Source organism: Embiotoca jacksoni, unplaced genomic scaffold (genome assembly GCF_022577435.1).
Source record: "Embiotoca jacksoni isolate LCO1_2020_lvr unplaced genomic scaffold, fEmbJac1.0.p SCAF_14, whole genome shotgun sequence".
NCBI lineage: Eukaryota > Metazoa > Chordata > Actinopteri > Embiotocidae > Embiotoca > Embiotoca jacksoni.
In genome coordinates this window covers 1,915,627-1,930,191 of record NW_027185274.1, presented here as the reverse complement: position 1 = coordinate 1,930,191, position 14,565 = coordinate 1,915,627, and the positions used below count along the sequence as shown (strand labels likewise).

Sequence of the window (14,565 nt, the reverse complement as noted above, 5' to 3'; positions counted from 1 at the left end):
GCAGAAGTCGCAGAGTGATTAGAACTATAAATATAGTGCAGACTGACGTGGAACAAACTGCACCCCCCCCCTCCGACCCCCACCACCCTCACCCACCCCTTTTTTTTTCCTTCTCTTAGTCTGATCAAAGACAGCTAAAAATCTGCCAGTAGTATTTTTCTCTATTATTGTGTCTTGTAAGTGGGGAAAAAAAGTCAATTTAGACTGAGGAGAAAGTATTGGCAGAGTGGAGGAGAGCAAGGACGGAGACAAAGAGGAGGCGGAGGATCTTCGGAGCAAATAGGCCTGACTAAAGCATCATTATCAGAGGTGAGTGTTAAAGGCTGAATGGCTGGTCATTATTTGCGCCCTCTCTTTCTCTCGTCCCCCCCTCGTCGTCCTCTCGCCATCCCTCGCCACTCTCCAGGAGCGGAGGAGGAGCAATTAGATAGAAATCGTTAGCCGCGCCGCCACCATCAGAGATCATTGACTCTCGTCCTTTTTCTCTCTGCCTCTTCCTTCGCCATTTGAATGATTCACTGATGACAAAAGTCTGATTGTAATCTTGCCTTGAACACACGCAGGATTGAAAAGGGAGGGGGAAGGAGGAAGAAGGGAGGAGGAGGAGAAGGGGGAGGTGGGAGGGGACGCGAGCCGCGAGCTTGGGCTTTCTTTTATTGGACTTCTAAGTAAAGAAAAAATAGCCTGAGAACACGGGAGAGGAGAAGCAGTTGAAAGAGAGTCGGAGAGGTGAGGTCAACGTCAGCTGCAGTCCGGCACAAATGAACGCAAAGGCAGTCAATGCTTTCAATATTTTACAATTGCTGCAAACTTTTTCAGTCCAACTACAGCATTGCTTTTCAATATTAACAAATACAATTTACCACACAAAAACAATCCAATTCAACAGCACGTTTTTGAGCCAAAGACAAATAGAAATGAACCCTCAGCCTCTGCAAACAAAAGTCTATGGAAGGATGAGGATCCATTGAGCACTGCAGTTTGGTTGTGTTCATTTGTTGTAGGATACAGCTGAATTGTAAATGTAAATGCTCTTATCCATCCGTCCATTCATCCATCCGTCCATCTGTCCATCTCCTCCCTGGTCTCTCCACTAGCTCTTCCTCTGGGATCATGAATCATTCTCATGACATTCGTTATGTCGTCTCTTTCAACATATTCAGAGTGTGATCTGCCTGTTGGGCTCCTAATAGTTCCAACAGGAAGGAAGTGTCCTAATTAGACATCTGAACCACCTGAACTGACTTCGTTCACTGTGAAGGATCAGCAGTTTTCTGCTCCAAACTCATTTCTGTTGTGTGACACCTCCCTCTAAGGGCTGGCTTCCCCTGGAACTGGATGCATCGTGTTGTGTGACTGTGACACGGCGACTGGAGGTCATCGCTGCCATAATAGACAATATTTGTGATTCCACTGAACGTGCCATGGTGCGGCGCTCTGCTGACTCTTTGTTAAAAACATACTTGTCCAGTCTATTTTTAACAGAAGCCTTGTCAAGCTGCAAAGAGCAGATCAGGAGGTCAGACTCAGGAACGACTGAGAGAATCTAGTCAGTTTTCACAATAAAACAGTCTGTGCAGACTCCAGATCGTGTGTCGCGTTTATCCACGCTGAAAGCATCAGAATCACGGAGAATTAAGTCAACAAAGTCAGGCTGATGTTTCACCTCTGAAACGCTCCCGGTGGGTCTGAAGCCGTGGAGAGGACGGACAGTGACGAACATGCAACGTAATCGACCGGGTGGAACGGGTGAGCCTTGACACCCCGCAAATCCTGCATTTTTTCAAAATGAATTCTTTTGGTCATTACCTAAAGTTTATGACCGTAGGTGAGGATGGGAATGTAGATCGACCAGTGAATCTAAAGCTCATCACAACAGACGTCCAGTACAGCATTCACATTCCTGCTCGTGAAGCACCAATCCGCATGTGGATTTCATCTTGGCATCACTCATAAATAAGATCTCCTTCACTTGAGCCATGGACTGTTTTTCTTGCAGAGTGCCATAGCCTCTGGTTTCCAGGTGCTGACTCTCATCACCACTGCTTCACCCTCCACTGAAAGCTGCCGGTGCTCTTAATATCAGTTTGAAGAATTCAGCAGAACCCCATGTAGTGATTTGCTGAGAGTTTAGACTTAAAATGTGCCTAAATGTCACAATGAAGGAGAAGCACCGCTGGCCATTAAGCCACAAAATAGTTGGAGAAAGTCTCCGGTTGCTTTTTGAATATACTTACCCACCCGCCCGACTATTACTCACAGCTTTATTCTTTGTTGCGATTTTAGTCTGTAAACACTGTGGACCAATCAGTGACCAGTGGGAGTGGCTAAGTACAATGACATTCGAAGTAGTTCCGACAATGACGGCGGTGGTAGAGTTTTGGTGCACAACGTACGGTAAATGGTGGTCAAAACCAATTGGTTAAAGGCTTCAGCAATAGTTCATTAACCCCAAGTCTCTGCCCAATAAAATGCACCGACTGTTGGAGGCCGTGAAGAGAGGCCAGACGCATGTATTCACACCGCGAATTTGAGTGTGGTAATATCAGGCTTAGTGTCACAGTTAGGAAGAAATAAGGTTACATAATGGGATCAGTTCAGAAGCTAGCTCATTGCATGCTAATATTGGTCCCGAGGCAGAATATTTACTGGAAGCAGCAACCAGCAGTGACGTCGCCTGTTGGTTTGTGAACTTCTGCAATGAAGCCTCAAGTTCGGATTTTGTCCGACGCCATTTTGTTAGTTCAGAGCAGTTTGGAGCAGAAAGTGACCATATTTGGACGAGCTGGAGGGAGCGAGGGAGGACATGACTCATTCGGATTAGAAACTCGGCGATACTATGTCCCGCCCACCAATAGTCGTAACCTGACTGCACCACAGGCCTGTCAATCAAACAGACACCCCCCCAAAAACACAGCTTTATGAATCTTGTTTTATAGTTAATGACGGATTATTTTCAGATTGACGGCCAGAAAACTAATAAGGAGCGACTTTAGCGAACAACACTGAGATAACTTTTATTGACTTTATGAGACTAGTTGAATGGGAGTCTATGGAGGCTTTTTGGAGCCAACCTCTAGTGGCACTCGGTGGTATTGCAGCTTAAGGCACGATTCTGTTTGTTGGTCAGTCTCAGAGAGAGACAGTTTATTGTTCAAATTTTGATGTGAACCCAAACGCGCCCTTCCTCACGCACTCTCTGATTGTTAGCTGTAATCCTGAGACATTGCTAGAAGACATCGCTTATTTCAGTGAAATGTCAGAGCATTTAATGTGCACTGCTTTCCAGTAAAAACACCTCTCATTCACACACAGTTGGCTTGCCGTCACAGCAGTTGTACATACTGGCCTGTGTCTGAGTTAATGGCTAATTAACGCTCTGGTGGAGCCGGCTCCCAGGGGAGCACTGGAGAGACACTCACTGTCTTTCACTGCCAGAGGTCGGCGTTTCTTCGTTCTTTCTCCTTCCTCTGTTCTTTCCATCTCATCTTTACCCCTCTTCCTCTCTCCTCCTCTTCATCCTCGCTGCTCCATCGGCTGGCCTCATGTCATGTCGTCTCCCACTCTGACCGCCCATCAATAATGTAACATCATTCATCTCAATTCCCTGTCATTACCTCCTCTCCTCTCTGGTTTACTTCTACCTTGTGGTGTCAGAGTTCGCGATGCTACTTTCTCACCCTCCATAAATACCAATGATGTGCCCTTGAGCTCAAGAAAATCTACTCCAACTCCGGCGGAGTCTCTCAGCAGCCAATCGTAAAAACACATAATTGGAGAGAGGGAGTTTGTACAGTACAGTGGTTACCTCCTTGTTCTGTGCAATCAATCTACGTAGCCCGCATACAGATAAAGAAAGCACACTTGATGATAAAGTTGTTGAAACATCCACAGAAATAGTTTCAGTTGGTATAGGGGGACTAATGATGGCCTCTGCCTGAAAGATTTACACTCTCTGTTCCTCCACCGCAGTGAAGGTGGACTACATGTGGGATGGGAGGCAGTGACGGGGAGGAAACCTGTTTTTACAAGTTGAAAGTGTTCACAGCAGAGACTGTTGGTAATGAGTCGAATTTACACGCCGAGTGAGAAGCTAAGCTCCGCTTCCTGTGATGGACACGGCTGATTATGTTTCGGTAAAAATATACTGCATTTACCATCAAAGTAGAGCTGGATGGTGGATTTAAAGTCTTCTGTGTATTCATGTCTGCTTACTCATGAGATTCTGTGATATCATTTAGTTTCAAGTTAATTACATCAGAGCTTTCCGTGAAAAAAACTAATCCTGGTTGGCATTATGTGAATGCAAACACTATTTAAAAACCAGGCAAAGATAATTAATATAACTGTTATTTGAAGGAGATGCAACATTAAACTCTGTTTAACACATGCCAAACATACTTTGGCATGTGTTACTACAAAGTTACGACGGCTTCAGTGTTGTTCTGCACTGTACAAAATATTTAAAATTTAAAAAAAAAACTTGAATGAGTGGGTGTATCCAGACTTTTGAGTGTTGTGGTGCATAAATATACTAGAAACATATTATCAATCACCATGCTGGTTAATAATATCAACTTCAATGACAAATTAAAGCTGTGCCAATCATTGTTTTTTAACAACGGTAAGAATTAAAAAGATGCTAAAAAGTGTTGCTTGTAGCAACAAACCCACAGAGAATTGACTTTTCAGCTTATCGCAGCTTATCGATAAACTAAAGCTTATCGCTTTTAGCTTCTTTTTAGATTTTGTTGTTGTTATTGAATTTCTGCTCTAAAACTACCCTGTTAGCATTCAGCTGAACGTTCAGCAGCTTGCAATCAGGATTTTCTTTTTTTTTTGTAGTTCATGGAGACCAAACTGAGGCTAAGAAAAGAGTGAAGGGACTTTCATTTATCAGGTTTCCTATAAACACTGATGCTACTCTGGAGCTGTTGGATGTATCCAACAAATTCCCTGTGTGGATATCCGAGTCGGTCCACGCTCTATTATGAATCATTTCCAGTCGTTGTGTCCTAATGGGGGCAGATCTCAGATTAATTTTGAAACTTTTGGAGCAGCCTTTAACAAATCAGCATTGACCACCATATCCTGGGCTGCACTGGATGTGGAAACATACATTTTTGCTGACACATTCACTTAAACCAGTAAGATATTGTTTTCAGCTTGAAGAGCCCCTAACATCAATCAGTGTATCTTTCACATGCAACTTCCCACCAGTTGGAATACTTGCTACTTCCTACTCCTACTGTAAATTAAACCATAATGGTACTGAGATTAAATGAAGTGAAGCAGTAGAAGCTCTTCCTGCTCTCATCCTTGTCTCTCACATCAGTGAGCTGCACACAGCCATGTTCACGCCATATCGGAGAACGCGGCAGGGAGCAGCACTTTCTGTATAATGAGGTTGTCCTTTCCCTCTATTGGAAGTCAACTCCTGCTCCTCTCTCTCTCTCTGAAGGGGTGAATTTCAGACATCCGTGTGCCGTCATTATTATTAGATGTCCAACTCCAAATTCTGAATGTACCTCGCCTCGGCTGTGTTGTCACGTAGCTGCCAGAGCGAACGTAGCCGGCTGCTGCTGCCAAGATACCATCTTAATTAAAACTGAACATCCGCCTCGATCAGCGGCTCCCGAAGTGGAGCCGGGAGACCACCTGGGTTCCTTCCATGGGGCCCCAGGAAGAAGTACAACGGTTTGATTTAAACCGTGCTTTGCTCCCTGGATGCCGGTCAAATCTATGCTTGATGTCACGTCTTAACCGCAGTGCAGCCAGACAACTACATCTGACAGGAAAAATCTTCAAGAGGTTTCATTGGGACTAAAATGGACTAAACCTCAAGTATCTGGGGATCCTTGACTGGAAACGTGTCTGGAACTTGTTAACAGCTTTTTTAAAACCTCAGTGTTTGAATTTAAGGTTTTAACTCAAATTGTTGTGATGGCAAAAAGTGATTTGGTGTCTGATCACCGTTTTTTTTTTTGGATCTGGTTCAGCGCTAGCAAAATATCCAGATTTGTTCACTAACCTCATACGGATCTTTTTATCCCCTCACACTCTTTTTTTTTTAATTTTAATTTTTTTTTTTAAAAGAGCTGAACAAACATTTTGGTAGCTGTCGTCTTATTCTTAAACATCCATGACATGGCGGCGATGTAAACACTCGGTAAACTTCCTCATAAATTACATTACATTTCATTTAGCTGACACTTTTATCCAAAGCGACTTACAATAAGTGCATTTCAACCATGAGGGTACAAAACCCAGAACAACAGGAATCAAGAAAATATAATTTCTTCAAGAAAGCCAAACTACAAAGTTCTATCAGTAAGTGTCATTTTAAGTGCTACTAAAGTTCTATCGTTCAAGGTAAAGTCGGAAGAGGAGTGTTTTTAGTTTGCGGCGGAAGATGTACAGAGTTTCTGCTGTCCTGATGTCGTTGGGGAGCTCATTCACCATTTAGGAGCCAGGACAGCAAACAGTCTTGATTTAGTAGAGTGTTTAGCTCAGTGAGGAGCAACAAGCTGATTGGTAGATGCAGAGCGGAGGGAGCGGGCTGGGATGTAAGGTTGGACCATGTCCTGGATGTAGACTGGACCCGATCTGTTCGTAGCACGGTACGCAAGTACCAATGTTTTGAAATGGATGCAGGCAGCTACTGGTAACCAGTGAAGTGAGCGGAGGAGGAGGAGGAGGAGCGGAGTAGTGTGATTGTATTTAGGAGGTTAAAGACTAGTCGAGCTGCAGCATTCTGGATGAGCTGCAGAGGTCGGATGACACTAACAGGTAGACCTGCCAATTAGATGTTTCATGGCTTCTTTTTCAAGCCAAAGGCCACATGAACATGCAGATCGTGTACTGGACTTCATATTTTAGATGTACGTTTCCGGGAGAGGAAAGTCGGCTGGAAAAGGTCACATGAAAAAGGCATTAAACTGCACTCGTCTGTCCGACTTTGGAACGACATGTTGCTCTGAATGTTAATCCTCCGTCTCTTTCTCTCTTTCTCTCTCTTTCTTTTCATCTCTCTTTGTTTTGGTCTTTCTTTTCTAGCTGGTGCTGTTTTCAGGGAAGCTCAACACCATCGCCAGTATTGTGACCATTTTCTTCCTGTTAGTGTACGCTGCCGTGGACTTGGCGTGCCTTGCGTTGGAATGGGCATCTGCCCCTAATTTCAGGTACACGCACACACACACACACATACACACACACACACACACACACACACACACACACACACACACACAGTTTCCCCATCATTATAAAGGCTTGTAGTCACACTCCTCACTGAACACACTCCCTCTACCCTTGTCTTTTCTACGCCTGCCATTGTTTATGTAAGTGTGTAAAGGGGGCTGTTGTTTGCCAGCTGGATGCTGCCAAGCGACGGTGTGCTAATTAAAAGGCATAAAACTGGCCACTGCTTATGGCCCCATATTGGAGAGGGACAGACAATAAACCCGTGAGTGTGTTTGTTATTGTTGGGGGTGCAGCCGGAAGTGGATGTTGGAGTAACAGCGCGTGGAGATGTTTAGAGATTTAAATTTACAGTGTTTACGTGTGTGTGTGTGTGTCTGTGTCTGTGTGTGTGTGTGTGTGTGTGTGTGCGGGGGGGGGGGGGGGGGGGGGGGGGGGGGGGCTCGGTGACATCACGACACACCCGCAGTCTGGCATTTGATTCACTCTGCAACCTTTTTTATGAGTCCTTCCATATTTTTCCGTGTGAGATGTTAACATCGTCACAAAGAATCATCTTCCCGAAACCCAATAACCCGCATTGTTTTCTTAAAGACGTACCTTCTCCGCTAGCTGAGAAATACATTTCCAACATGATAACTGCCGCCGTTTTTATTTGTTATGGGAAGAGAGGAAGTGTTTAAACACCGCGCAGCGCTTTATTGTTGTGACAGATTGCCTCCAGCGTTATATATTCCTCTGCAGTGATAGTTGGAAATGAGTCGTAAGACGTATGACAGCACTCGCAGCTTCCCTACATCAAGGACACATCAGTCAAGGTGGAGCTGAAATCAGGATACAGCAGCAAACAGCGTAAACAAACTGTACATCTGCAAAACAAACAGGTTGAAAAGTAATTCTCAATTTATAATACTGATTGTCGGCACAGTTGGGTTTATTTCCTCCGAACATTTGGTTGGATGATACGAGTAGATTAAAGATCGATAGCTGCATGTTGGTGCAACTCTAATGGAAGTATCTCGGTCAGTACCTGACAAACACTAGGGATCGAATATTCGCGCCTGCACCTCATCTTCATTTCTGTTCTGAAGGAGTTCCCGTCAGAACTTTCTTTGGTCAGTAGTCGTCTTTGCATGTTTCTGCTGTTCACATCGGGACATCTAATCTCACAGCGCCACCCAGTTTTACCTGCAAAGCTCTGGAGACGAGGAGCAACATGCTGTTCTTCCCCTTATGTCGTTGACAGCTTTTAGTCCAATTACTGCCCCCTTCTGACGGGATTAAACGCATCACAATGAGGCGTCGGTGTAAAACGGGGGACACGAGGAAGAACGATAGCAGCACATTTTAATTGATTTTTTTTAATATATATATTACAAAGACTATTTGAATGTTTGAAAATCATGTCCCATCCACACCTAATACAGTTAAAAACCACAGCAGGCCGGTTTTACTTACATTAATCAGTAATATTCTCTAAACAAAATTCTTAATTTAGGGATTCAGGTTACATGATAAATAATTAGAATAATCCTTCTAATCAGGTTTTATCTAGCCGACTTGTATCTCAATGAAAACTCCAGAGTTGCACTTCCAAATGAATTTTCCCAAAACCAACGTGTTCTGTCCAAGGTGAAGACCAGATAGGTTGGCTAATGCTCAATTATCTGGTGTAAGTTTTCATCTCCATACTATTACATGCAGGATTCCCTGCTTGCCTTATATTAGCACCACCTGAGCAACACGCTCTGGAAGCATTTCTTTTTTTAGGAAATATGTTTTCTATGTAGCTTCTTTTAATGTTGATACACAAAATTTAACCCAATAATTAAGCAAATTTGTGCAGAAATAAATGCTTTGAAAATGCTGCTGTCCCAATGCACAAAGAGAGCCCAAATAAAAACAGCTTGTCAGTGACACAAATGTTTGTAAGGCAACATGATTGGATGATGTTCTCATTTGGGTGTCAGGTGACTGACGGCCAGCGGAGTCAAATATACATAATTATCATAAACCGACTCGAGGGGAAACCTCAGTGGTCGTTCAGGGACGCAAATGCAAGTCAACCAAATGTTTGGAAAGTGTCGTGTTTTCTAATATCTGTTAATATTTGATCTAACTTTTCCTGGTGAAATTATTTCAACTGACTGGCTGAATGTTTTTACTTAGTTTAAAGATGCGTTTATTTTATGGCGTCGGTGTTACAAATGGTTCCCACCTGGGTTGAATACTTGGAAAAGATACCCAGTGTTTTCTGCATTTGCATCCATTTCCCTGAAAAAAAAAAAAAAAACGTACCTGCAGGATCCAGGATCTTCATGCTGACATCTTCTACTGGCTTCATTAATGCCTCCATGCACCTGTTTTAGATATAATTCAACCTCTAATTGTTGTTGTTACCGTAAAGTAATGAGAACTTTTGGTTGGTTTCTTTGAACTACTTTAATGTTGAAATGTTAGTTCAGATGTTTGTAAAAGGTTAATTAGGTTAAGTGAAAATAGGGTTTTGCACTTCAATAAATCACTTAATCTGATGCATACCTCCTTCCTGAAGTGGTATAGTGGTGTTGTCCATTCACAATGCTCCCCATCCTCAAACTACCAAAATAAAAGGAGAATATGAGGCATGCCACTTGCACAAAGTAAGCTCATGTCGGCACTATACATGCTGCTGGTATTATTCTTTCATGAACCACAGAGGAGCTGTACTCTTAAAATGACAAGTTTCTCCACTAGAAATATCACCTCGTAAAGTAACAAATATAAAAACAAAGATGGATTACCGAACGTGCATACTGGGCACAAGCTCAGGGGTCCAAAGGGTTGGGAAGCCTCTGGGCCCACAGCTGTGTCATGAAGGGAAATGTAATATTTGAAAATTTGAAAATCCAGTCAGTTGACCACATAGAGACAAAATGACCACAAAGAGATTCAGAACAAGTACAAAAGAAAGCAAAATGACCACAAAATAAATGCAACAAAATGAAAAACATGCCAAATGAACACAGTGATGCAAAACGACTACAAAAAGACTCAAGATGTCCCAAATGAGATGGAAAATGACCGCAAACAGACATAAAATCACTATAACAGATGCAAAATGACTACAGAGACATAAAACTACAACTAAAGGAAGGAAAACAGCCAAAAAGACCCACATTGTGATTATAAAGAGATGCAAAACAGACCATCACTGAGTTGTTTTTGTGTGTCTGTCAGTCGGAGAGTTGTGGTGTAGCTGTAAGACGGCTGCAAATGTAGTTTTAGTTTTGTCTCTCATTCAGTCCGGGTCTCTTTCTCCTACACGGGTGTAGAGCTCGTCCCTTTTCACGTCTGAAAGGGAAACATCAGAAAGTAAAAACCGTTCAAACGTTGTGCCGACCATCTGTTTCAACTCGCCAGACTCCTCCATTAGATTATTCCTGCCAAATTAAAAACGTGCTCAAACCATCATTTCTCAATAGGTTTTACGTTTGCTAACTTCCCACATTTAGATCTTGAGTGCCCGACATGTTGACAGCAGACGGCTGAAACACAGCAGGAAGTTCTCGAGCTTGAAATGGCAGCAGGCGTGCCTCCAGAGTGAATCATTTCTAGCTAGCGGGGCCCACTGCCAGCAGAGTGCAGTGTCGACACCACTGCGCTGACTATGTTTCATGGAGGAACTGCTTGTTGTGGAGTGAGTGTGAGAGAATCAGTAAGTTTGTGTGCGGGGCTGCTCCAGTGTTTCCTCTGGTGCCTTCCATGTTCGCCGCTGTGTGCTATCTGCTCGTGCCTCGTTATCACACTGTGACCGCTGGCAAAAGCTACAGGACACAAAGTTAGCCGCAAAACTTTCCCCACCGTCCTGGCCGAGGGACCCGGGGCACCCGCAGCTGATAAGGCGACTTGTTTTCTGGCCGGCCGCCTGCGCTGGGCCTCCTCCCTCCTCTCTCCTTCTCCCCAGAGTTGTTAATTCTGTTAGTTCATTGTTGCTGTGTCACTGGGCAAATTTTAACGCCAGTTGTTTATGTGTTTATTAGTTTTCATTTTTCGTTTTTTTTCTTTGCCTGTGTTTCGTGCATCTTTTCTCTCCTCTCTCTCCCTCTCTGGCTCTCTCCCACATCTCTTTCCAGGCGAAAAGAATTAAAAGCCATTTAGCGCCGTCTCTCCCCCTGAGAACTGCTCTGTAATTAGCATAACTAATTTAGCAGAAATGTTTCCCTTTCCCTTAAATTTGCCGTTGCGTCGGGGAGGGAAGGGGCTGAAATTATGATGTAGCGGAAAAGATGCATGCTTGTTAAGTGTGTGTGTGCGTGCAGGAAGACAGTGAAGGTAGGCAGTTTTGTGTTTGTCTGACGTCCTAGTCACATTTTCTTTTTTTCTGATCATTGACGTAGGAGTGCATGTGCCTCCTGGACTCTCTGTGTGTGTGTGTGTGTGTGTGTGTGTGTGTGTGTGTGTGTGTGTGTGTGTTGTGGGAGGAGGGCTTGTGCTGGCTGCAGCTTTATCAGCGGCGGCTCCAGCTGCGTGGAGAATTCCTGGGGGGGTGAGGAGGGGTTGCTGCGTGTCCTACTGCTGATGCTGCTCAGGCACCGGCCGCTCGTACTACAGTGGCTTAAACAAGCACACACACACACACACACACACACACACACACACACACACACACACACACACACACACACACACAAACACACACACACAGTATCACAGGGTCACTGGCCAGGATTCAGGACACAACTGAGCAGTCTACACTGATGCCAAAGGATGTTTGTGGCATCCACAGATGCGGTGACCTTCAGTCAGACTGCAACTGGCAGCCGAATGGAAACACACACACTTTTATACTCTTTTTAACTTTTACCAGCTTGGTGCCATCCGATGTCCAAATTGCAGCAGTGTTCTCTTCAACCACTTTGATCGTCTTTGTAATAACGTGTTAATTGACCAGCTGAACCATTAGCTCCAAAAAACTAAAAAGCTCCATCCTCTGCTGTGCCCGTCCTTTGCCCAAATATGAGTACAAGTGATTTGACCGCAGCGTGTTATTAAAATGAGATTGGGGGGGGGCTGGGATGTAAAAATCCAGATGGATCATCAACTGTGTCTGGATGGATGAGAGAAAATAGGTTGTTGGAGAATCATTGTGTGTTAATGAAGGGGAATGACTTGATGATGGACTTTTAGAAGTTTAGAGCAGAAATACGAGTGAGTCTTTGTGATACTCGTGTGTCTCTATAGATTATAGATCCGTGCATCTGTGAGTGGACTGTATCACAGCTTGGATTGCTTCTGTTGTGTTACCGTGACGACAAACTTTGTTGAGTTTACTTGTCAAGTATAACTTAGCCATGAAGAGTAGTGCTCAGCTCGGAAAGCAGCTGTATAATATCTTCTGGGAAACTTTGTCAAGTCTTTGAAAAATAAGATTCGTCACCATCTGTGTTTCTCAGCTTGGACTGGAGGACTTACATTAAACTGTGTGTGTGGAGTATTATGAAATGCAGCAATTTACCACGTTAGATGTGGTGGAGGTGCATAGTGGGAAATGAAGCCATATTGCTATTTTTTGAAGCTTTTCTGAGCTTCTCCAAGAGACTGAAGTTGAGAAAATATCACCTTCTGCTGCCTTGATTGAGACGTTTTCACTACAAGTAGTGCAGCACTTCTTTGCTGGAGTGATCTTTTCAGGAGAATCATAGATCATGTTGGCCTGAAGGTTGAATCATAGTCTGTATATATAAATGGATGTAGTGTGGGAAAAGGAAAAGCTTCTGCGGAAGTGCAATACCACTGAGTGCCACTAGAGGTTTGCTCCAAAAAGCCTCCGGCTCCATAGACTCACATTCAAACAGTCTCATAAAATTCTCCTGCATTTTGTCCATGAGTTACCTCAGTTTTGTTAGCTGAAGTTGCTCCTTCTTCTTCTTTTTTTTTTTTTTTAATTTTTTTTATTAATGATTCAGCTGTAAATTTACAGTTGCAAATTACTAGGATGCTTTCACTGTCTGTAACACATTTGAATGCTGTATGTAAAATAATGTTGGCTTCACTAGGATGAACCAACAAGGACACCCTTACCTCGAATAACACTTTCCCACTTTGCACGGCTTGCATTTTACAGTCTCAGCTGACGAGTCAACAAATGATCAGTCAGGTTTCAGTCTGAACTTTTAATGCAGTTATACCGGTTACAACTTCATTTATCACGCGGCACCAGGCTGATGAGACTCTGTAATGGTAATCAGCTGTCTTTTAAATGCAAAGTGGCTCTCCAAACTGGGAGAGGACAGACAAGTTCACTGAAAATCTGTGAGAAAATGGAGCTGAAATTATTCTGGCGGGCACAGGGTGAAAAATCACACGTAACATAACAAAAGCAGGTAACAGTGAAGTCACCTATCTACACTAGAGGTATGATGCATTGATGTTTGTTCTGGTGAACATAGTTCTGTTGTGTCTGCATCAGGCATCAGATTTGATAAAAAAAAAAAAAAGAAAAAAAAAAAAAGGTTGATCGTGTGTCAAAATCAGTGACAGTGAAGTCCATTAATTTTTTTGTCGAAGCTAAAGAACCACATCACCGTTTAAATGCGCTTCAGTGACGATAACTGAACACATCACGGTTCATAATGCCGCATCACTCTGGTACTGATCCAGAAGGTCTTCATTGGAGGAGTAAGTAGTGAGTCAGACTGCTGCTGGTTCAAGCTGTTCAACTCTACAAAACTAAATCTACACAAGAACTGCTTCTAATTTCAGCTCAGCTGTCTCCTAATCGCATCGTGCTTTCTCTGCCTAAACGGTAGCAGTGGCCTCCTTTCACAAACAACTGTTACTCTCTAATTGCGCTAAAATCTGCAAGTCACTCAGGGTGATCACACGCTCATGCAGCGGTAGAAAGGGTGGTCTTTGTTTTGATGAGTGAAATGAATGAAAGAAGAGAAAATGATCTTCTCTTGTTTCACAGTTGAGCTGATAAAGATGCTTTCAGTCACCATTGAGTGGCACCCCGCTGCTAAAAGCTCGTCTTGTGATTGACATTTACTGTGATGTGATACTGTGTATTCATCATGGACGACAAATAATGTCACGTGTGAGATGCCTCGCGACATCCTGGAAAAAAAGGCAAATATGTTAGAATATTTTTTTTAACTTTTTTTTTTTTTTTTTTTTACCTCGTGTTCCACGCGATGTAGTGAAGGGGAAGAGAGACTCAAAGATAGATTCCCTGTACTCATGTTGCAACCCAGAGACAGGTCCACCCTTATTTCTTTCTTTATCTTCTTTCGTGCTTTTCTAAGAAGGACTTCATGACTCCAAAACCAGAGGAAGCTGTGGGTTATAATGTAGTTTGGTCAGAGCGCAGAGCTAATGTGAGCG

The 14,565-nt window shown here is 43.4% G+C and overlaps 1 protein-coding gene across 1 annotated transcript in view; it reads left to right on the top strand.

The window, feature by feature from the left end:
• LOC138197002 (solute carrier family 12 member 9) overlaps nt 1-14,565 on the top strand; it is a 70,179-nt gene that overhangs the window by 35,762 nt on the left and 19,852 nt on the right. The window contains exon 9 of the mRNA XM_069147437.1: nt 7,057-7,181. Coding sequence (XP_069003538.1) covers nt 7,057-7,181 — 125 coding nt within the window. The remainder of the gene's footprint in view (nt 1-7,056; nt 7,182-14,565) is intronic.